The sequence below is a fragment of the Macadamia integrifolia genome, chromosome 3, assembly GCF_013358625.1.
Source record: "Macadamia integrifolia cultivar HAES 741 chromosome 3, SCU_Mint_v3, whole genome shotgun sequence".
Taxonomy (NCBI): domain Eukaryota; kingdom Viridiplantae; phylum Streptophyta; class Magnoliopsida; order Proteales; family Proteaceae; genus Macadamia; species Macadamia integrifolia.
The window spans coordinates 6,649,659-6,671,794 of NC_056559.1; the positions used below are offsets into that span (position 1 = coordinate 6,649,659).

The 22,136-nt window shown below is 37.2% G+C and overlaps 2 protein-coding genes and 2 pseudogenes across 2 annotated transcripts in view; 3 read left to right on the forward strand and 1 right to left on the reverse strand.

Moving 5' to 3' along the window:
- The window catches only part of LOC122073754 (protein DMR6-LIKE OXYGENASE 1-like), a 15,753-nt gene extending 14,551 nt beyond the window's left edge, over positions 1-1,202 (reverse strand). Inside the window, exons 1-3 of the mRNA XM_042638379.1 lie at positions 636-1,202; positions 215-542; positions 1-139 (exon numbers count right to left, since the gene is read on the reverse strand). Coding sequence (XP_042494313.1) covers positions 1-139; positions 215-542; positions 636-1,126 — 958 coding nt within the window. The 5' untranslated portion in view covers positions 1,127-1,202. The remainder of the gene's footprint in view (positions 140-214; positions 543-635) is intronic.
- Positions 1,203-5,724: 4,522 nt separating this feature from the next.
- On the forward strand, positions 5,725-8,514 carry LOC122073882 (annotated as a pseudogene).
- A 3,312-nt stretch (positions 8,515-11,826) lies between these two features.
- Positions 11,827-18,646, forward strand: LOC122073881 (annotated as a pseudogene).
- A 1,892-nt stretch (positions 18,647-20,538) lies between these two features.
- LOC122072861 (salicylic acid-binding protein 2-like) lies at positions 20,539-22,099 on the forward strand. Its single transcript, XM_042637287.1, has 3 exons — positions 20,539-20,979; positions 21,124-21,255; positions 21,815-22,099. The coding sequence occupies exons 1-3, from the start codon at positions 20,602-20,604 to the stop codon at positions 22,097-22,099; spliced, it is 795 nt and encodes a 264-aa protein (XP_042493221.1). The 5' UTR covers positions 20,539-20,601.
- The last annotated feature ends 37 nt before the right edge of the window (positions 22,100-22,136 follow it).

The window sequence follows — 22,136 nt, forward strand, 5'->3', positions numbered from 1 at the left end:
CCTTATCGACAAGTTCCTCCAAAGGCTTCACCACCACATAATGTGAAGGGTTGAAGAAGAATGGGATAGAAAACCTCTCCCTCATCGAGTTCACCACTACCCTATGCTCCACGCTCTCATACCTGTCGTTGCTCCACACCTGTTGTCCCATTATTAGCTACTTTTCTTATCTTTACAGTCAAGAGAAAGGCTCAATTAAAAGAGGAATGATTACCTGAATAATATCGCCGACGTTGATGATATAAGAATCAGGGATGGGCTTCACCCTTATCCACTCACCATCGGTCTTCCGCTTCACTTCCAGACCACCTACATCGTCCTGTGAAAGGACGGTCAACGCACCGGCATCCTTGTGCCGGCCAACGCCGAGAGCCAGTTCAGGTGAAGGGCAAGGAGGGTAGTGATTGAGACGGACAAAGCTGGTTTGGTCTTTGAAGAACTCGTTAAATCGTTTTGCAGGCAAGCCTAAGCTCAGTGAGATGGCTTCCAGCAGTTTAAACGCTAGCCTCTCAACTGCTCGACAATATTCCTCACAGTTGTTCCTGCATTATACACCCATTTCAATTTTCAATTTTCAAATTTCTCAATTTCCCTTGCAAGAACAACTCTTGATGATCAATTAAAATTACAAATACCTCAAATCAGAAGGATAGTCAGGCCACTGATTGTTCATCTCCCGGATGGTCGGATCGTCGGGCTCATCGGTAAGTGGAATCACGGTAGGATCATCGACAGTGAAATCGAAGACCTCCTTCCAATCCCTCACATTCTTGGTGTGCTCTGTATCGTAATAACCCAATGGATTGATCTCATCTCTCCTCACCTTGCGCTTCTCTTCCAGAGGCAACTCATAAAACTCCTTCGCCGCGGTTTCAACCCTCCTACGAACATCGGAGGGCACACCATGGTTGATTACCTGGAAGAACCCCCAGTCCTTACATGCACTTCCTATCTCCTGAACTAGATCCGAGATGGCCTGTGGAAGGTCTTTGGAATATCCCTCTAAAGATTGATGAGAGGTTAAGAGGGAGAGATCAATGAGTGGGATCCCTCCGGCCTCCAATCCGGTGATGAACTTAGGCCGGTGCTCGATGTCTTGGATGAAAGCTGGATCAACTTCACCCATCTCTCTAATTACCCTGTTATCTTCTACACTGGAAGCTCAGAAACGCCTCTCTCTTTCCGGTATTCTAAGATTTAAGATTTATAGGTGAGTTCTATAAGGTCTCTCCATCTTTGAGAGATTGTAGTGGTTGGCTATTATACATCGAACCTGGACAGGTTTTGCTATATCACAAGGCCATCATAAGCTCTTGTTGTCGTTTTCGTTACACGTAGCAATAACACTATTACTCAACGCAGCCCCTCTCAACTCTGAAGTCACAATCATTATTAGGTAATTACAGACGCCACAATTTTTGTCGGGGACCGAGTTTTTGTCCGGAGCGTGCCCCTGCGCCCAGACACGGAGGAGTAGTGTAGAATAATTATCGTGCCCCTCATGATCCTCGAATGTAAACTCTTATTCGCTGGGGCATTGGCCCAGGAGCCATGCTATCTGACAGAAAACACCATTTGTGCAGTTTTGTTGGGATAGGGTACTTTTGACTGCAGTGTGGTCCTTGTGTCAGCATAACAGCATAAGTTTAATGGGAGTTCCTGAAAAGAGGTATCAATATAGGCATAATGTTTACCATCCATGAAGAATGGGATCGTTATTTTGCCTTTTATGTATCTTGGTGCAATAGTCGCGTCACATTTTAAAGGCCCGTTTGATAATGTTTTTTTTGTTTTTTTTTTCAAGAAACGATATAAACATAAATTTTCGTGTCTAAAAATAGAAATGAAATTGAAAGTGTTTGATAAATCGTGTTTTTAGAAGTCGATAGTAATCAGCGAAAGAATGGACATGAGTCGTTTTTAGAAACAGCGAAACAAGTAGAAATTTCTTGAACCATAAATAGGTAGAAATTTTAATTTCTATTTTTGAAAACAAGTGAAACAAATTAATTTTATCAAACACTTTTTGTTCCGTTTCAACTGTAGAATCACGTTTCTTGAAACATTATCAAATGGGCCCTAAGTTTTTTTTTTACCCTTTTTTTTTTTCAGTTTGGGATGAAGTTTTATGTCCTGGAATGTGGCCTAAGCCAGTGCTCCTTGGGCCTTTCTCTCTCTCTTTCTCCAATAAAGTGTGGAGATGTCATTTCATAGAAGGAGAAGAGAGAAGACACAATGGAGTGCTAATGTACACTCGCAGACAGAAAACATTTTCCTTTTTTATTTTAAGGAAATAAACCATCCCTATGTGCGTTCTCTACATTGAGACACAATCGAGCATGAAAAGACTGCCCTACCCCCTAAACCTCCTCTTGATCGATGTTTTCTCCTACCCGCCCATTAACCCCTGTGCTGGTGCAGTAGTCATGTGACTAAGACTATGATTATTTTTTGTCTAGGAGTGTAAGGGTTGCGCCCCTACATAGAGGCGGGTGAAATGATCACTCCAACCCCGGAAAAGGTGGAAATGCTCACCCTGTTGATGGTTTTAGGTATACTTTCATTGACCCTTGCACCGGTGCAACTCCTACAATCCTGAAAAAAAGAAAAAAGAAAAAAAAAAACCTCTTGTAAACTAATAAAAAATACGGATTCTCTTATACTCCTGTCAGGCGGCCTTTGCTGAACAAACACCCAAAACGAAGACGAAAACGAAAACGTTCTCTCCCTCCCTCCAATTAAGAAATTAAAGCTAGAACATTCTTCAAAATCGATCTCATGGCTGACGAATTTGCGTTGGATGGATACAGTCAGACTGGTTCAGCTGTGATGATCACCTTGAAGAATATGAATCGAAGTCATTTTCACATCTATATGTTTCATTATCATCCGAGGCTAACAATTTACAATTTCCCAAGTTTAAAAAGAAAAAAAAAATTTTGCCATATATTTGTTAAGTTTGTCAATTAGTTCAATAGGGAATTGGATCGGAACCATGGATTTAGGGGATGGTATCGGTGTCAATATCAGATCCTATATCAATTCGAATTGAATTGGATTTGCACGTCAGTTTTGCCCTTGATTTTTTCTTAAAGACTATGATTTTTTTTTACTATTTTACCCTTGAAACGATACAGAAAACTGATTCGAATCCATCAGAGATTCAGGATTGGTCTCAGTCGATACAACCAATACTATACCAATACTTGAAACCATGATCGCAACTGACCCGTTAAGAACCAATACCCATTAAGATTTTAGTTTGGTTCTGAATATGAATTTTGGAATAGATCATTGATAAATGGGACGGGATGATTCTAAGATCGGTCTCCCAAAGGTTACATAATTGAAAGACTAGTTTGAAACCAGTTAGAATCAGAACCTTGCACATAAGTATATACCTATTTTTTGGGTGATTTGGATGTTATGATTTTGGACACTGCTATGGTGCTTGGAACTAGAGATGTAAATGGATAGTCAAAAATCGTATTTAATTGTATTCATATCTATTAAGGGGAGAATACATAGTCAAAAAATTGACATCCAAAAATTGTCCGCATTTGTTGAAAAGCTAACTCGGATGTGAATACGGATATTTGATTTTTAGACAGGATATAACCGGATCCATTTAGGTTTGATTATAAAAATATGCTTAAATAAAAGTATATAAATAATATTTTATTATATTAAAATACCTCATGAATTAAGAGATTAGAAGAGTTTGGTAAGCATAAAGGTCTCAAAATCTTGTTGCTATTGCAAGGTGGAAGATCATTTAAAGAATAATTGTCCAAAGCATATGGAAGATAAAAGAGAAAAAGGGCAAGGAAGAAAATAGAGATAAATAATCCAATCTACTGTGGTTGAATGGTCCTAGAATGATGAAGGTATCTTTTTCGCTACTTCATCAGGAGACATAAACTTCAGATTGGATTTTAACACTTGAATGCTTATTTCATATGTGTTCCATGTTACTACATATCATACATGTGAGTGTTACAATCAAAATGGCAACTAAAGCTAAAAGCAAGATTATCGAAATTGGGACGATACAGATTCACATTTTTAATGGAATTGTAGTGGAATATGATTAAGGTTAGAAATGTATCATATCCAAGGAAAAATCTGATTTCACCAGGAACATTGATTCAAGAAGTTTCAGATGTTTATGTGAAGTTGGAGTTTTCAATGTCTCTAGAGGGCCATGGTTGTGATGTAGAGACGGATGATTAATAATTTATATAGACCTGCAGGTTGTAATGAAATAGGTGGAGATATTGTTTGAACTCAAGCATAAGGTACAGATAGACACCGAAAGCTGTAGAAAGCTCAGGTTGTGAACACATGTAATTCTGGAAAGAAATGAGCCTCTTTCGCTTCGGATTTTGTGAGTGGCAGTGATCTTTCCAATAGGGTTGTATACATATGAGAGATGGATCACATTACATAATGCAGCAATGAATTGTATGAGGCACCCCATGCAATGGTGTGGACATTGGTTGGGTATGGCTGGTAGGCAAAGATAGTGGTGGAGTTTGCAAGAATAGACATCAACATCAGTCTTTTTCAGGATAAGTAGTGGAGTTTGTAGGATAGACATCAACATCTGTCTTCTTCAAGATGCCAATGCAGAGATTGTTAGTCTTTATTTTTTGGTAATGTGATTGCTATATTTTATGTCTTGTATTCTATAGTGGTTCACATAATTATTATTAGAATTTATATGTTTGAGTCAGGTTATGGATCCATTATATGTATAGGATTAAAATTAAAATTATATGGGATTAAGACTTCTAAAATATCTATTCTCTCTATGAGAAAACCCTAAATACAATTATATATGAGAAATCACATCGGGAGGTGAAAAGCAGTAGAGAGTTTTTTGACCCAGTGAAAAATATTTGGTTCTCTCAGGTGAATATAGATTTCGTATAGAATAAAGTTATATCCTTGTATTGTGTATAATTTTTTGTTTATTTCTTCTTGTGGATGCGTATTTGTTGCAATAGATGACTGATCATGCACATTGATCAATATAGTTCTAGATCGTTATGATTATAAATTGTTAAAAAACCATTGGATGGGATACATTATTATTTGCCAGGGGAACCTGTATTTCCATATGTATCTTTGTAGATACTCTAGACCATTAGAAAGGTTGAATCATGACATGCAGAATGATCTAACGCCCTGAGCTAGGATATTTATCCCTGTTTGTTTGACAAATAAAAATGAAACAAAAGAAATAATGAAATATGTAATTTTTAGTAAGGTGCAATTTGATTGAAAATAGTGGAAAGAAATGTGGAGTGGGATTCTATAAAAAAAACATAGAGGAAATGGCCGCGGAAGGGATAAACACAAAATCAATTTTCCCAGTCTTGTCCGACCGAATACATCAAATGTGATGGTGACTTGAATTCATATTCTTCAAGGTGATATCATAGCTGAACCACAGTCCGACTGAATACATCAAATTCAAATTCGTCAGCCGTGAGTTCGATTTATTTTTTCTCTCCATACATCCTAACAATGAAGAAAGAATGAATTCATGCTAACCTTACGAAATAGCAAAACCCGTCCAGGTTCAGTGTATAACATCTAGCCACTTCAATCTCTCGGAGGCAGACTTCAAAACTCTGTGGCTGCCTAGAATGCGGGAGAGAGAGAGAGAGAGAGAGAGAGAGAGAGAGAGAGAGATTAGAAGATAATCAAGTAAGAGAGATGGGTGAAGTTGATCCAGCTTTCATTCAAGCCATAGAGCACCGGCCTAAGTTCATCACCAGGTTGGAGGCCGGATGGATCCCACTGATAGATCTCTCCCTCTTAAACTCTTATTCTTTGGAGGGATATTGGAGAGACCATCCACAGGCCATATCTGATCTGGTGGAGGAGATAGGAAGTGCATGCAAGGACTGGGGGTTCTTCCAGGTGATCAACCATGGCGTGCCGTCTGATGTGCGTAAGAGGATTGAGACGGCGGGGAAGGAGTTCTTCTATTTCCCTATAGAAGAGAAACGCAAGGTGAGGAGAGACGAGTTGAATCCATTGGGTTACTACGACGGTGAACACACCAAGAATGTGAGAGACTGGATGGAAGTCTTCGACTTCACTGTGGTTGATCCTACCGAGATCCCGCTTACCCATGAACTTGACGGTCAGCGCCTGCGGCAGATCACCAGCCAGTGACCTGATTATCCCCCTCATTTAAGTTACTTGTAATTCTTACTCGGGACAGTGTGGGATTGAATTCTTTTATGGCGCAGCTGGGCGTCTAACACTTATCCAATGGTCAGAAACCCTAGAGCACAAAGCTTAAGGTGGTTGCACGCAGCCCAAGGCATTTCTGAACATTGAATGTGTGCCAAATGCCCTGTTGCCCCACAGTGGATCCAAGTTTGATAGTGAGACGGTACCAAATTGTAAATTGAACCCCAAGGGATTGCAGAAGCGTTGACAAGGAACCTTCGCCTCAGGAAGCATGTGATTTTGAGTTCGACTCCTCTTACCTTTTCAAAACCATCCACTCATGAGGATGTGAAATTGAAGTTAAAATCAGTTATGAACCAAATAACTGGAACCGAGTCAAACTAAATAGAATATGGGCGAGTGGTAGCAGGACATACGTATTGCAATCTTATTTTCACTTTCTTTTAATATTAACCATCCATTTAATATTAGATTAACCTAAACCATCTATTAGTTTTTTATATTGTAACTAATTCCTAGTTTTTAGGGTGGAGAGATGACGGAGTGGTTACTTAACTTGTCTAATATATTTTTTTTTATATAAATAAATAAATAAAAAATAAAAATCCAATATAAACGGACTCCTCCTTCGATTCTGCTGGGAAATCTCAATTCTCTCTCTCTCTTTCTCTGTCTCTCTCTCTCTCTCAAAATAGGATGAGGTAAGAAAAAAATCAACATAACTATTTTCAAGCACTGAGCATATGAGAGACTTGGCCACACATATCCAATACCATGTTTACATATTAATCATCAGGGAAAGGATTTGGACAGCAAAGCTTGCATGTATGGTAGAGGACAAATTTGAATTTATAAAGTAAACAAAGCTGTTGAATATCTAGGATTTTATTATTACTTCTTGGGTAGATATTATTAACCTATGAGAATTTACCATGGATGCAAATCTTCAGTGAGATTGGTAAACAAAACTTCAACTAGACTGAAAAGCGCTGAAAAAGGAAGAAGAAAGAAGTAACAACCTTGAAAAAGAAGCAAGGAGAGAGAGAGAGGATCTAGATTTCTAAGCGGAATCAAAGGATAAGTCTGCTTATATTAGGATTTTATTTATTTATTTAAATATTAAAAATATTAAACAGAGTTATAGTTGTTTACAACTCTGTTAGCAGGATTAACATATTTAACACATGTCAATTCACCAGGCTCCAGACGTTCAACATTTATATTTTTCTGCACGTACCGTGACCATTTTGCCATAGAATATAGTTACAATTTGGATTTAGGGAATAAAATCGAGGCAAATACTTCTTGGAATCAAACCAAAATCAAATTGAATACCTTGTTCCAGACAGATTTACACCCTTACTTTGAGGGGGTGTTTAATGTTCTTTATTGTTTTGCATGAAAATTCGAGTTCAACCTCAATATGATCCGATCCTAATTGTAGTTATAATTGAAATGGAAAAGGATTTCTTATCAAAAAGAATTGATAAATCGACTGTGGGGTGGTTAGTATGGGCCAATGGACTAGTACTGTTGTTAGTAGAAGGAAAAATTTTGAAAATTGAAATGGGTGTATAATGCAGGGATGCCTGTGAGGAATATTGTCGAGCAGTAGAAAGCCTTGGGTTTAAACTGCTGGAAGCCATTGCATTGAGCTTAGGCTTGCCTGCAAAACGGTTTAATGAGTTCTTCAAAGACCAAACCATCCGTCTCAATCACTACCCTCCTTGCCCTTCACCTGAACTTGCTCTCGGTGTTGGCCAGCACAAGGATGTGGGAGCTCTGACCGTCCTTGCACAGGACGATGTAGGTGGTCTGGAAGTGAAGCGGAAGACCGATGGTGAGTGGGTAAGGGTGAAGCCCATCCCTGATTCTTATATCATCAACGTGGGCGACATTATTCAGGTAATCATCCCTCTTTTAATTTAGCCTTTCTCTTGACTGAGTATAGATAAGAGTAGCTATAGCTAATAATGGGAAATGGATTTCAACCTTGGACAACAGGTGTGGAGCAACGACAGGTATGAGAGTGTGGAGCATAGGGTAGTGGTGAATTCGGAGAGGGAGAGGTTCTCCATCCCATTCCTCCTTAACCCTTCACATTATGTGATGATAAAGCCTTTGGAGGAACTAGTGGATAAGGAGAAAGAAGCCCCCAAGTATAAAGAATACAACTTGGGAAAGTTCTTCAGTGCGAGGAGGCTTAGTAATTTCAAAAAGCTTGGTGTGGATAACATCCAGATTGCTCACTTCAAGGTATCTGAATGAGTAAGAAGACTTTATCAAAATCAAACCATGTGACTAAATAAGATCAAGGATAATTATGTAATGTGACTGTATTATATACTCTATTATGTGTGTAATAAATGGAGTGGTTTGACCAAAAATAAAATAAAAGGAGTTGGATTTTTTCATTTCATGGGGTTAAGTGGTCATTTTGCCATTCCTGTGTCTGGGTGTATTTTCATGAAATATGACCACCTTCTTCTACTTCTTTTTTTTGTTAATTATAATATTATTTCAGTTCTTGGTATTCCCTCTTCATTGGTGTTAGTATAGGTATTAATCACATATGCCTTATTAGACTCATATCGGCAAATATGTTTTGGTATGATGAGAAATCGAAATTGATATGCATGGTAACTAATAGGGATTTGCTCACTAAGGCTAAAAAGTTGATTTTTTTTTTATTTGAATGAAATTGACACATACTTATTTGACCATTATGTACACTTTCAATATCGATATTGATGCAGTTCTTAAAAGTAAGCTCGAAAATATAGAAGAGTTATATTGTTTAAATAAGAAATCAGGTACAAAATAACAAGAGTTAGAGAGGCCCAATCAACTTCAGAGGTCTTTTGGGATTCACCCAACCCAAATTTGAATCCGCATTTGTATTTGTTTAGGGATATCCGTATCCGATCAAAGGTTATTTGGATCCAAATCCGAATTATCTAGAGAATAATTATCCGATCCTAGTAGATAATCAACTAATGATTTTGAGGGTTCCTAAAGTTTAAACTAGTTGTGCAGGATGAAGAAAAGAGCTGAGACAACTAGGGCGCATTTTGATTTGGTCCATTCGAATTGATTAAGAACAATTTTGATTCATCCCAATTTTTTTGTTATAACCTTGGGAGGGAAACACAGGAAGAAAAGCGATTGAGGGGATGTTGAAGAGAATATGCATTTACTTTAGGTCATCGCCATAGATTTAGTAATCAGTACTGGATAAGATCTTGATTTTGGCCAATATCGATCTAATACTAATTCAAATCTACTCTATCAACTTGGATTGAATTTTTTTTTTTTTTTTTTTGAGATTGAGTCTTAGGTTCCAAAAATTGGAATCAAATCAGTCCTTACCAATATTAATACGAATTGATGGATCCAATCAATCTGATAGCCATGGTTGTTACACAGAGCAATGATTTTTTTCTTATAACACTGGAGCAAGGCTCTAAAACTTAGGATTGATCAAAGTCAATACCTTTTCGATAAATTAAAACCATCATATTTACCCTTGCTTTTAATAAAAAATAATTTTAGGGAGAAAGATAGGTATGCCACCAATATCAAGTATGCTAATGGATAGCACCAATAGGATCATATGATGGAGTATCATTCATGAAGGATATGAGAGTCATTTCAGAAAAAGGAAGAGAGAGATAGACACAATGGGTGCTAACATATTTGATATCGGCGACATACCCAACATTTTTTCTTAAAGGCTAATACCTATCTGTGGGGTTTTTTTTTTTAATCCAATTTTTAAAACCATGCATAGGAGTGTAAAATTGAGAGAATATGAGATCTTAGGAATCAGAGAGTGATCTTAGAGTTGAGATGATTTAGGAATGCATATTAGGATCTAGGGGTGCAAGTTTGACCCTGACCGCCCAGATCCTTCCTTGGCTTGCCCTGATCCTGAACAAGGACCGACCCAAAAATTTTGGCCTTGAGGGCCAGCCCGACCCTGAAATTTCTGACCCTGGTCAGGGTTAGGGCAGGTAAGGGTTAATGTCTTTGGCCCGCCCAACCCGCCCTAAACTCGACCCTGATTTTTTGCCCTGGTTTTGGCTCTACTTGGCCTTGATTTTTGCCCTTGATGTTAACCCTGGTTATGACCTTGATTTTAACATAATTTTACATATTATTTCACATTGAGTCATTGACACCTCAAAACCCTAATATATCTTCTCACAATCTCACCAATCTCTCTTACCTTTTTTACCAATAAAAAATATCTCTTTTTCTTTTTCTATCAAAAAAATAAAAAATATATCTATTCTAGTAATTATTATTAATAAAATGAAAAATAATTAATATATTTTTTAAAATTACTATCTTAAATCAATATGTAATTGTTGATACGAATATTTATTATTGACTTTTATTATCAATATATATATATATATATATATATTTAATACAGTGAAAATTGGTAGAAAATCATTTTTTACCAATCTTGTTCCTTGAACCTGAAGTTTTTTTCTTTTCTCATCAAGTGGAGGTTAAGTTTTCAGGATGATCTCCTCTTAGTTTATTATAATAGTTAGAGTTATTCGTATTATTTGAATGTTTGCTTTAGGATGTTCTCTTTATAACATGTAATTTGTAACTTTGTATTTTGTTATCTCCTCATTATGAATATTTTTTATTTTTAAGTTATTTCATATTTTGTAAGGTCAGGGTCAGGGTCATCCTGATCCGACCCTAAAAAATCAAGGCCAATTAGGACCCGTAAGGTTGGGCTAAACCCTAAAGGGTAAGGTCTAGGTCAAAATTTTACGGCCCTATCAAGGCGGGTTTGGATCCAATTAAAGAGACTAATGATTGGACTAAAGTTTTAAGAAGCCCAACCCAACCCAACCCAACCCAACCCGGCCGTGTTGCATCCCTACTTGATAATCTCAGCCTTAAAATCACCCTCTAATCCTCAGATTCTATTGAGAGGAATCCTATGCGTACGATGATGTTGTAACTGACCCTTAGTTAGTTTATTCGCGTTTAAAACGCATTTAAAACGTCGTCCCGTTTTTTTTCCGTTTTAAACGCCGCTTGCCGAATTTTTCACAGAAAGTCGATAAAAAACGGGAACGGGGCTATTTGAAGTTTTTTTGCCGTTTTAAACGCCATCTCGTTTTTTTATAGTAAAAAAACGGATTTTAAAAAATATAAACGTTTTAAAATAGAAACGTTTAAAACGGGGCTATTTGTTTTGATTGTTATCTAGGTATTTAGAGAATTATTATGCCAATTTATGTCTATATATTGTCCTTTTTTTAACACCGTATTATTTAAATATAAACATTTAAAATACGTATTATTCGTTTTTTATTTTTTTTCCATTTTTATCTTATTTGACTGTATTTTTAATCATCTCGTTCACGTTTTGATCCATTTAAAATATGCCCATATCGAACAATGTTTTTTTGCCGTTCCCGTTTTAACTAACAGAACTGACCTGACTGGGAGCGCAACGTTACGGAATTTTTTAAACCGTTGTTGAAACCTGGAACGTGAACTCTGTGGGGTATCGTCGTATACGAAAACGACAACCATATGTCCTGTAAGTCTCCACACTCACCCAAGAAAGAGAAATATAAGTGAGAGAAAATCCTGCACAGATTCAATGTAATATCTTGACAAGTAAGAACCACCACCTCTAGATCTGGAAAGGATTTGTGGAAATCCGAGTTGAGAAAATGGGTGAGATTGATCAAGATTTCATCCAAGCCACCGAGCAAAGGCCTAAGCTCAAACCAGTTGAGGCTGGAGGGATCCCGCTAATCGATCTCTCCATCTTGAACTCTCACTCCCTGGAGGGTTCCACCGACGATCTGTTGGCTATTTCCGGTTTGGTGGAGGAGATAGGAAGTGCATGTAAGGATTGGGGTTTTTTCAGGTGATCAACCATGGTGTGCCGTTGGATGTCCGCCGGAGAGTTGAGACGGCGGCGAAGGTGTTCTTCGATCTGCCTTTGGAAGAGAAGCGCAGGGTGAGGAGAGATGAGGTGAATCCACTGGGTTACTACGATACAGAGCATACCAAGAATGTGAGGGACTGGAAGGAGGTTTTCGATTTCACGGTGGATTATCCTATGGTGATACCGCTCTCTGATGAGCCCAATGATCAGCGTCTGCGGCAGAATTACAGTCAGTGGCCTGATTACCCTCCTGATTTAAGGTACTTCCCTTTCCCTTCTTCCAGAATTCGTCAGTGAGAAAGAAAGGTTTAATTTTTTTTTTTTTTTTTCTTAAAAAAAATTGGGATCGAGATTTCCAATTAAGTCACGATATCTAGGATTAAGATTAAGATCTGGAGATTTCCAATTAAGTCACGATATCTGAGATTAAGATTAAGATCTGGGATTAAGATTAAGATCAAGATCCTCTCGAGGGTTGGGGTGCTGGAGAGGAACGAGTGTAGGGAGAAAAAACAGGAGAGAGAGAATTCCTCTTGTTGCCTACATCTCTTTCCTCACTGATGGACTGGTCTGCAACTCGTGCTTACAGCCAAAGAAATGGAATAATTGCCTTCTTTAGAGGATGTGCACGAGTTGCAACCAAAGAAATGGAATTATTGACTTCTTTAGAGGATGCACCCCTAGAGGGACTTCTGATGGCGAAGAGTCGGACATGATCTAGGACAATAGCAGCCACCACCGCCCTAAGAGGCGCTTCCCATATTGAAGTTAGGGAAAGCTTCCTGGTAGGACCGTAGGAGGATGGTACGGTGTCTATTCACATTTCGACATCATTGAAAATAAAAATCAATTAAAAAGAAAGAGATGAAGGCTTTTTGGTATCATTTTTTTTTTTTTTAATCTATTTAACAAGAATCATTAATGAAAGTTATTTTTTTATTAAAACATAAAAATGGTTTGGTAACTAGGAAAATGATTTTTTATGAGAATAGTTTGGTATCTCTATGTGTAAAATAGTTTTTTATAAAAATAGGTTAAGAGATTCCCTTCACCTATCTTTCTTATAACTCTCTTTCTCCACTTTAAATTAAAGAAGAAGGGGCAAGGGGTTTGGATTTTTAATTACAAAGTAAATGACTATTTTACCCTTTCATATTGAGCCTTTAACCACATGTTCATTAAAGTCCAGCACAAAAATAATTGAAAATCATTTTTGGTCAAAACATATAAATGACTCATCATCTCTTTTTGGTTTTTGTGTTTTTTTCAAATTTTTTTAAATAGAAACAAGCTCCATAAAAGATACCAAATGCAGTCAAAATCATTTTTGTGAACAAAAATGATACCAAAAAGGGCCTAAGTGGAGTCAAAGTGTGAATTAAACACCGTACGGATTTTCGTACAAGTACTTGATTTGGACTTGGAAGAAGGTGGAGTAATGCCTCCACCAAGTGATACATTAGACATAACGAATAATGAAACTCACTTGCCCAAAAGTCGACTAAACGGTGACATGTGCGAAGAGAGAGATATGGAGAAATGAACTGCAAATTTGCAATCATGACAATTCATTCTTCCATGGAAAGAATAATGTGATAGATCGACAATTGAATATTTAGGGAATGGCCTATATTGACCATGTTTAAAATTTCAACCTCAAATTTAATTATTTATCCTTTGATGCAATGGAAATGATCTCCCATGGACAATCATGCACTCGATCTTATTTAGTCTCGTCATTTTTCATATTTTTAATTTTTTAATGACTTATATTATCACATGACTAACTCTAATTGGACTGAAACTTGACATGTGAGTAGGAGACTTTGGGGTTCATCTGTCTACGAAATTTCAATCTAGTCTCATTCTTGCATGGTAAATGAGTGGACATAGTTGCAATTCATTTGGTGTGACCCATCAACAAAAATGATGGGTGGGTGATTAAATTTGTTGTGGCAAATCGTTTGGGTTTGAAATTTTATAAATAACTAGATCCTAAAGTCCCTTACTAACATGTCAAGTTTCAGCACAGTTGGAGTTGGTCATATGGAAAAATTAAGCAAAACGGAAAAAATTCAAAACTGCTAATGGGTGCATTCGACTATAAGGGGACCATAAAGATACAAGAGGGCATAAATAAGGGTAAATGATTGAATTTGAGGCTGAAATTTCACATGTGGTCTATGTAGACCATTTCCTAGATATCCAATTGCTAGAATCGTCATATCACTCTTACACAAGACAGAATAAATATCTCCCCACCCACCAATTTTTTCCATGGGTAGCTGATTACATTATCACTGGTTGTTTGTAAAGTAGAGGGCTTGGTCATTACATGGCATGCCATATATTTAGCTTTTAAGCTAAGTAATGGTCATCTACTTTGTAATTTCCAACATTAGAGAGAATAGTTATTAGCTTGAGGTTTTTCATTTTACACTATGTTGAGTTGATCTTGAGCTTTCTTCGTTGTTTTTTCCATGAACTCCTTCAATTTTTAGGCCTAGTGGTGTTAATAGCATAGTTGGAAAATCATTTTTTGTCATCTTGACTTCTTCTCAAGCTTGGTGAGTCAGGGAGTCAAACCTAGTCGGGATTGGATTTTATTTTATTTTTATTTTAAGATCTTCCTCATTCTCTAAGTGAGAAGGGACTGAGGCTATGGTTGCATTACAGTGAGAAGGAAAAAGGAGGGGGGGCTAATATTGAAGGCAACAAATAAAAATTCTAGTTTTTATTTACTTGTAGACTAAACTTATAGTCTATGAATAATATGTGGTTTAATTAAAAAAAAAAAAAAAAGCCTAGACTCAGTGAGTTTCACATGATTTGAGAAAATCACCGAATCAATAAATCTCGAATTGATTCGAACTTGGTATGGTCATTTTTTATACTTGGGTGAGTCTTCATGACTCATGACCAGGTTTTATGTTTTTGTTACTCAACTTAGATGACTTGCTTGACCAAAACTTGGTTTTCATGACTTTGAGTATTTGCAAGGAAAAAAATGATGATAAATACAAAGTGGTAATGGCCTGAGTAGAGAGATAAAAACATGAAACCTAGTCAAGAGTCATGAAGTCTTGCCTAGGTTTAAGAAATGACCAGACCAAGTCCGAGCCATTCTAAGTTTTCATTGGCTTTGTGTTTTTACCTGAGTCATGTGAAATTTACCAAGTCTGGTTTTTTTTTTTTTTTTATTATTGGACTATATACTATTCATAGACCATAAGTTTGGTCTATAACTAAACAAATTTTTTTTTTTTGTCTTTAATAATAGTCAATTTTTTTTCTCAATTGTGAATCAACTATAGCTTCAATTCCTTCTTACTTGAAGAAAGAGTATATATATATACATATATATATATATATATATATATATATGAGTTGCCTAAATCACCAGGTTTTGAAAAGGGCGAGTCAAGTAAAAAAAAAATAAAAAAATTGGTTTTCCAACTATGATCTTATTGGGAAACTAATGTTCCTAGCTATTGTGTATCCTATATTTAATTTAGGAGAAATGGGCTTTGATGTAAAAATGACCCACTAGCTTGGAGGGGTGATGTGGAAATTTAATTTAAAGCATTGAGGGTGTTGTTTAAGTTTCAAATTTATGTATCACTGCAAAAGTATTTACTAAAGTGTATCAGTAATATAGGTATATCATAATGGAAATATTGAAAATTGTCCTATGCTATTGTCCTATGCTAAATTGCTTCATGTTAGGAGATTATTGTTTTTGTTGTGAGGCATAATTGTTTCTATTGGTTGGTAGACGAATAATTTGTTAGTCTCCTCCTATCTGAATTTCTATACGTCCCCCTCCCCCTTCCCACCAAGATGGCCACAATTTTTTATCCGTTTCTCTTTATAATTCTCTTCATTATCGCATATGACACTTTGGGTGGATCTCAAAATTGGACATTTTATCAATATCATCATTTGTTCATGGAAAAAATTTAAATCATTCCAATTTATATAACTGTTTGTTATTATAAAGATTTAGAATATGTTTGAAGAGTCTAAAAGTAGACAAAACATGGCAAGAACTGTTGAAAAATCAAAGTAAAAAACTTATATATGGTAGGTCATATTTTTGGATATGCCCCTAAACTTAATTGATGATGGATCAAGAGGGTCCTAATTTATTCGATGGTCAGCCTACCAAATTACAGGCCCTACGATTATAAGATTAGTAAGGAGAGGGATGTGATAACGCATGAAGTTAATTGATGATGGATTAAGGGGGTCCTAATTTATTCAACGGTCAACCTACTAAATCACTAGCTCTGTGATTATGAGAATAGCAAGGAGAGGGATGTGGTAACAAGTGTGGAGTATATTCCCAATATTTTCAAATCGCTTCATCCTGTATTACTCTATTTATTTTTCCTCCATAAAATATTTGCCCTAGAGTCTCTAGATCCCAAAATGAATCTCTCTCCCCCCACCCCACCCCACCCCACCCCACCCCACATATTGACGTGCATATACACACTTCTTTTCCTCTTCTTTCCGGCCTTCATGGTGCTTAAAGGTCATATTGTTAATAGTATCAAAAGAAGACAATTATTAAGGTCCATTCATTTTTTTGATTTTGCAAGAGAGATTGTTGGACGTTGGTTGTTGCCTAATAAGAATGTAAATGAGTGTTTCCTATTTTTTTTCTTCCTTGAACGCAATTTTTTGAAGGGGACTGATATTGGCAACTTTTTTTTTATTGCCCCTTCTCTTTTTCTCAAACATTTTTTAGGTTAGAGGGTTAAAAGGGTTTTTCAATAATATTTTGATAGTGATTGATTATATCATTATAAAAAATTGTCATTGTCTTAAATATTTATTTATTACATATGTGAAATAACAGTATTTACTCGCATTGGGGGAAAATATATTAAACCTTTTTTTTTTTAGAAAAATATGTTATACTAGACGGGTAAATAAATAAGGTTACAAATTTTTTGATACCTTAAGGTGTGGCAATAAAATGAAATTCTGCTTTTTAAAGGTAAAATATGGGAATGATCTCTCGTTAGACTTCCAATAATTACCAAGTTGTCTTGCTCATATGGAGTTCCAAAGAAGGAATTGACAAGGGAAAAAAAAAAAATCTAAGGCTAAAACTGGTGCACACCAATGCTTGGAGCCTTGACGACTTTTAAAAGTAAAAGGGAATATCGAATCCAAAGAAGGTGCATCAATCATTGAATTTGAATACAAAATTTCAGACAAAGAACAATCTAAACTATTCCCTATGAATATGACGAGCAAGACTTGCGGAGGGACATCAATATGAATGAGGACGAGATTTTCTATTTTACAGGGGGCAGAGCGATAATTTTGCACGCCCCTTTGTTTGGATGCAAGGGTCACGTAATCAGGTACATTTCTTTTTCTCCAAATATATGGTAGTTTGAATTTACTAGTTTTGAAATCTTGAGATACACCGCAAAATTTCAGCCCAAACGGCTAAATTATTGTTTGTTTTTTTGGTTCTCCTCACTTGAGAGTATTTAACGAATACCTAGTTGATGAAATGGATGCATAACGCAGGGAAGCATGTGAAGAATACAGCCGAGCTATGGAAAAGCTATCATTTAAGCTTCTAGAAGTCATGTCCCTGAGCTTAGGCTTTCCTGCAAATCGGTTAAATGGTTTCTTCAAAGACCAAACCAGCTTTGTCCGTCTCAATTATTACCCTCCTTGCCCTTCACCTGAACTTGCTCTTGGTGTCGGCCGACATAAGGATTCCGGTGCCCTTACCGTCCTTGCACAGGACAATGTAGGAGGTCTTGAAGTCAGGCGAAAGATGGATGGCGAGTGGGTTAGTGTCAAGCCCGTCCCTGATTCTTACATCATCAATGTTGGAGACACTATGCAGGTAAAGTACATAACCAATTTAAAACTTCACCATATGAGATCCCACCACTCAAGGGACATCAAAATCCTGAGTTAGTGCATTTAATAATAGACTCGTGGTCTAATACCCAAGAGCCATGAGATCCCATATGAGATCCCATGGGGGAGGACTGAGACTCATTTTTTTTTTTTTTTTTTTCTCTTTCTTGTCATTCTCTTGGGTGTTTGTGTATGTAGGTGAATTTTAACAATAGAATAGCTAAATGGAAACTTGGGTTTCAACAGGTTTGGAGCAACGACAGGTATGAGAGTGTAGAGCACAGGGTAGTGGTGAACTCAAAGAAGGAGAGGTTCTCCATTCCTTTCTTCTTCAACCCTTCACATTACGTGATGGTGAAGCCTTTGGATGAGCTGGTAGAGAAGGAGGAGGAGTCCAAGTATCAGGAATACAACTGGGGAAAGTTCTTCAGCAGGAGAAAAATTAGTGATTTCAAGAAGCTTGAGGTCGAAAACATTCAAATTACTCACTTTAAAGTTACCTGAATGCACCTCAGATCCAACGCATCGATCAGACCTTCGATATGTTTCTGCTGTTGCTGGCTGTGCTAGCTTCAAGACTAAGCATTTAATAAAGGTTTTTGATCTTAATCTCAGTTTAATGAAGAATTTTGTATGAGTTCATAACAGGTAGAGTGAAAAAATGTTTTCCAGTGAAAGTTGAATGGTTCTCATTCAATCCCGGTATGATCAGGTTCATGCGGTTGTGGGGTCAGTATGGACCTGCGAAAATAGTTAGGTCAAAGGCATGAATACCATCGCAAAAAAAAAAAACAGAAAAAATGTTCAATGTTTAAAAAGGAGTGCGGATCATATTAGTTTCTCCTACAATTCCGATCCACATATATGGAATCCAACCTTGTATGTGTAGATCAGGATCGTGGTTGACACCCTAATTTCTTCCGCAAAGATACTAATCATCTTGCTTGATATTGCTTGCTTTTGTGTGGTTATGTATTATAGCACTTTAAATCACTCACCATGATAGCAACTATAGCGTTCACAAGACGTAAGTGACAGTAGGTTTGGTTATTGACCATGCATGATCACTAATGTGAGTGAGAGAATGGATCCTCTACACATATTTATCAGGTGCCAACGTCTCTCCTTTTATTTTATTTATATATATATACCTATTTTCATAGTGGTGTCAAACCAGTTAGTTTGGGTCGATTTCGATGAGATTTAGTTGGTCTCCCTCAATTTAGGGTCCCACTCTATTGTTGATCTGTTCAAGTAATCGAACCTCATAGGCTAAGCATGGTCCCATGTATAAACTATCAATTGAATACCAATCATTAGTTAGACTGCAAATTATCAAGCTAAACTGGCCTTAGATAGGTTTATTGATCCATTTATCTCTAAAGAAGCAATTACTTGAAGGTTTCGACTTTCAAAGGGCTATATAATCAAGACAATAGTACAAATATAAAGCATAATAATGGTGTACAAATTGAACACTTGACTAATTCAAAAGGACTCGACAATGAAGGTTTAGCCGTTTAGGTTGATTGATCAAATTCATCATAACAATAGTACTTCAGCAATAGTAGTGCTTAACTCGTCAGCTAGGGTGTCGGGTTGAGTTGGGCTCTTAGGTGGTTACTCCTAAGGGTGTCAATCGGTTTGGTTTTGATTATTTGGTTCGATTTTGATTTGATTCTGAATGATGATAAGGTGGATCAGAACCAAATCTAGAACCGACTTGGTGCCACATTCCGATACTCAAGCCAATTCAATTCGGTTAAGTTTGGCTTCAGTTCTAATTCGGTTATGATTTGCAGTTTTAATTCGATTTTGTACCTCAATTTAAATTCGGTTATGAAAACGGATATCCTTAGTCCCGATCGAGCTGGACCCTCATATTGGGAATGATTGAATATTATTTGGCCTACGCTTGACACCGATTTGTTTAATAAATGATTCAAACCTATCTTAGATTTTTTTAAATTGGACTAACTTGTGCGAGCCTAAGTTGACACCCCAACCTCTTAATTCTTTACTTCTAAAATGACTGAGAGTGTGACAAGTATTGATACCTAAGTTGTACATAGAGGTTGAATTCTCTGCATGGATGTACATGTGAGATCCAATACTTATCCTATTTTCTATCATTTAAAGGATGAAACAGGTTTTACCAAATAAAAATAACTGAGGATTTTTATTCGATAATGATTCTATGATAAGTGGTTTGGTTAGAAATAAGGAAGGGTACGGTAAGGAGACTTACTATCATGGCAGGAGAAATCATGACGAGTCATGCTAATACCAAAACAGATACCGGCGAAAAACGTGAACGTAGGTCGTGGCCTCGTGGGATCCTAGCAGGCTAGCTAGCAGCGCTCATGCCGTCTTCGGCAACAATGGTTCAACCCTAAGTACTGATCTGTCAGTACACTAGTACTCTGTTACCAAAAAACAAAAAGTACATCAGTACTCAACAAGGGACAAGGATCAATAGGGATAAGATTCCTTAAATTGAAAAGACCATAGAAACGTATTAGGACTCTGACCTCCTTCTTCTCTCTCTCTCTCTCTCTCTCTCTATGGAAACGAAGGAGGAAAAGAAGCATCATTTCGTGCTGGTTCATGGAGCTTGTCATGGGGCTTGGTGTTGGTATAAGCTAGCAACACTACTGAGATCAGCCGGTCACAGGGTCACTGCTCCTGACCTAGCTGCTTCAGGAATCAACCCAAAGCAAAAGGAAGAGATCCGTTCCATCTCCGATTACTTCCAACCATTGATGGAGATCTTGGCTTCCCTCCCTCCAGACGATAAGGTTATACTGGAAGGCCACAGCTTGGGTGGGGTTAGCATCTCAGCTGCCATGGAAAAGTTCCCTCACAAGATCTCGGTAGCTGTTTTCGCCGCTGCTCTGATGCCCCGTCCGGACTTCATTGTCCCAAAAAGTCTCAATCAAGAGGTTGAGAATGAGGAAAATTAAATCAAAGGAGGAAATTAAATTTTCTTCTTCTTCTTTATATTATTTATTTTTTCGCTCACGTATGTACCTTCATTAACTTGTGATTACTTTTGTTTGGTATGGTTTGTTGGTTTATATATATAGTTTCAGAAAAAAGTGGTTTCAATGGTGGATACACAGTATTGGTTTGATGACGGGCCGGATAACCCACCAACTGCCCTCTTGTTTGGGCCGGAGTTCTTGGCCTCCAAGTTGTATGAGCTCTGCCTTCCGGAGGTAACTATTGTGGCATAATATCAAATCCAAATTAATTAATTAACTAAGGGTGTGAATTGGTCTGGTTTCGATTATTCTTTTCAGCTTAGATCTTAATAAGATGTACAACAAAATTGAACCGAGCTCTTAAAATCGAATCGAAAAGAGAACCTGTGAAATTGAATCTTTTATTGTTTTCTATTTAGTAGGGTTCAACCGTGACTCAATGGAGTGACTCGTGACTTGGAGGAGTATATAATGTACTATCGTTTTGTGAGCAAGCAGTTGTAATTTGAGGGTTTTTCGAGTTAGGGTTTGGATGTAACCTCTCTTCTACACAGTGAAACATTTTCTTCTTCATCTGAAGAAGTAACACACCACATCAGTGTGTGAATCTCGTGTGTTGTGCGAATGTATATTTGTTGGTGGTTGCTATAATAGAACATTTAGATTTTTTTAAATTTTATTATTGTTATTATTATTATTTATTGGGTAAACATACCCTTAGATTTGATACGGAAGCATGGGCTTTGGCAGAGTCATTATAGTTTGATAGAGAAGCTGGTTTGTTTCGTTACAGGATTTGACACTGGCAAAGATGCTGGTGAGACCCATAAGTCTCTACGGCGGTCTGCAATTGCTGAAGGAAACAGCGCTGTCTATGGAGAAATACGGGTCGGTTAGTCGTGTATTCATCGTGTGCCAGGAAGATAAGGTGTTGGACGAGGACTACCAGCGGTGGATGATCCAGAATAATCCGGTGACGGAGATCAAGGTCTTCCCGGATTCCGACCACATGGTTATGCTCTGTAAACCGATTGAGCTCTGCACATGTCTCATTGACATCGCTGAGCGTTACTCTTAGTATTCTTCTCGTTTTCTTGTTTTTTCCCATTTTCATT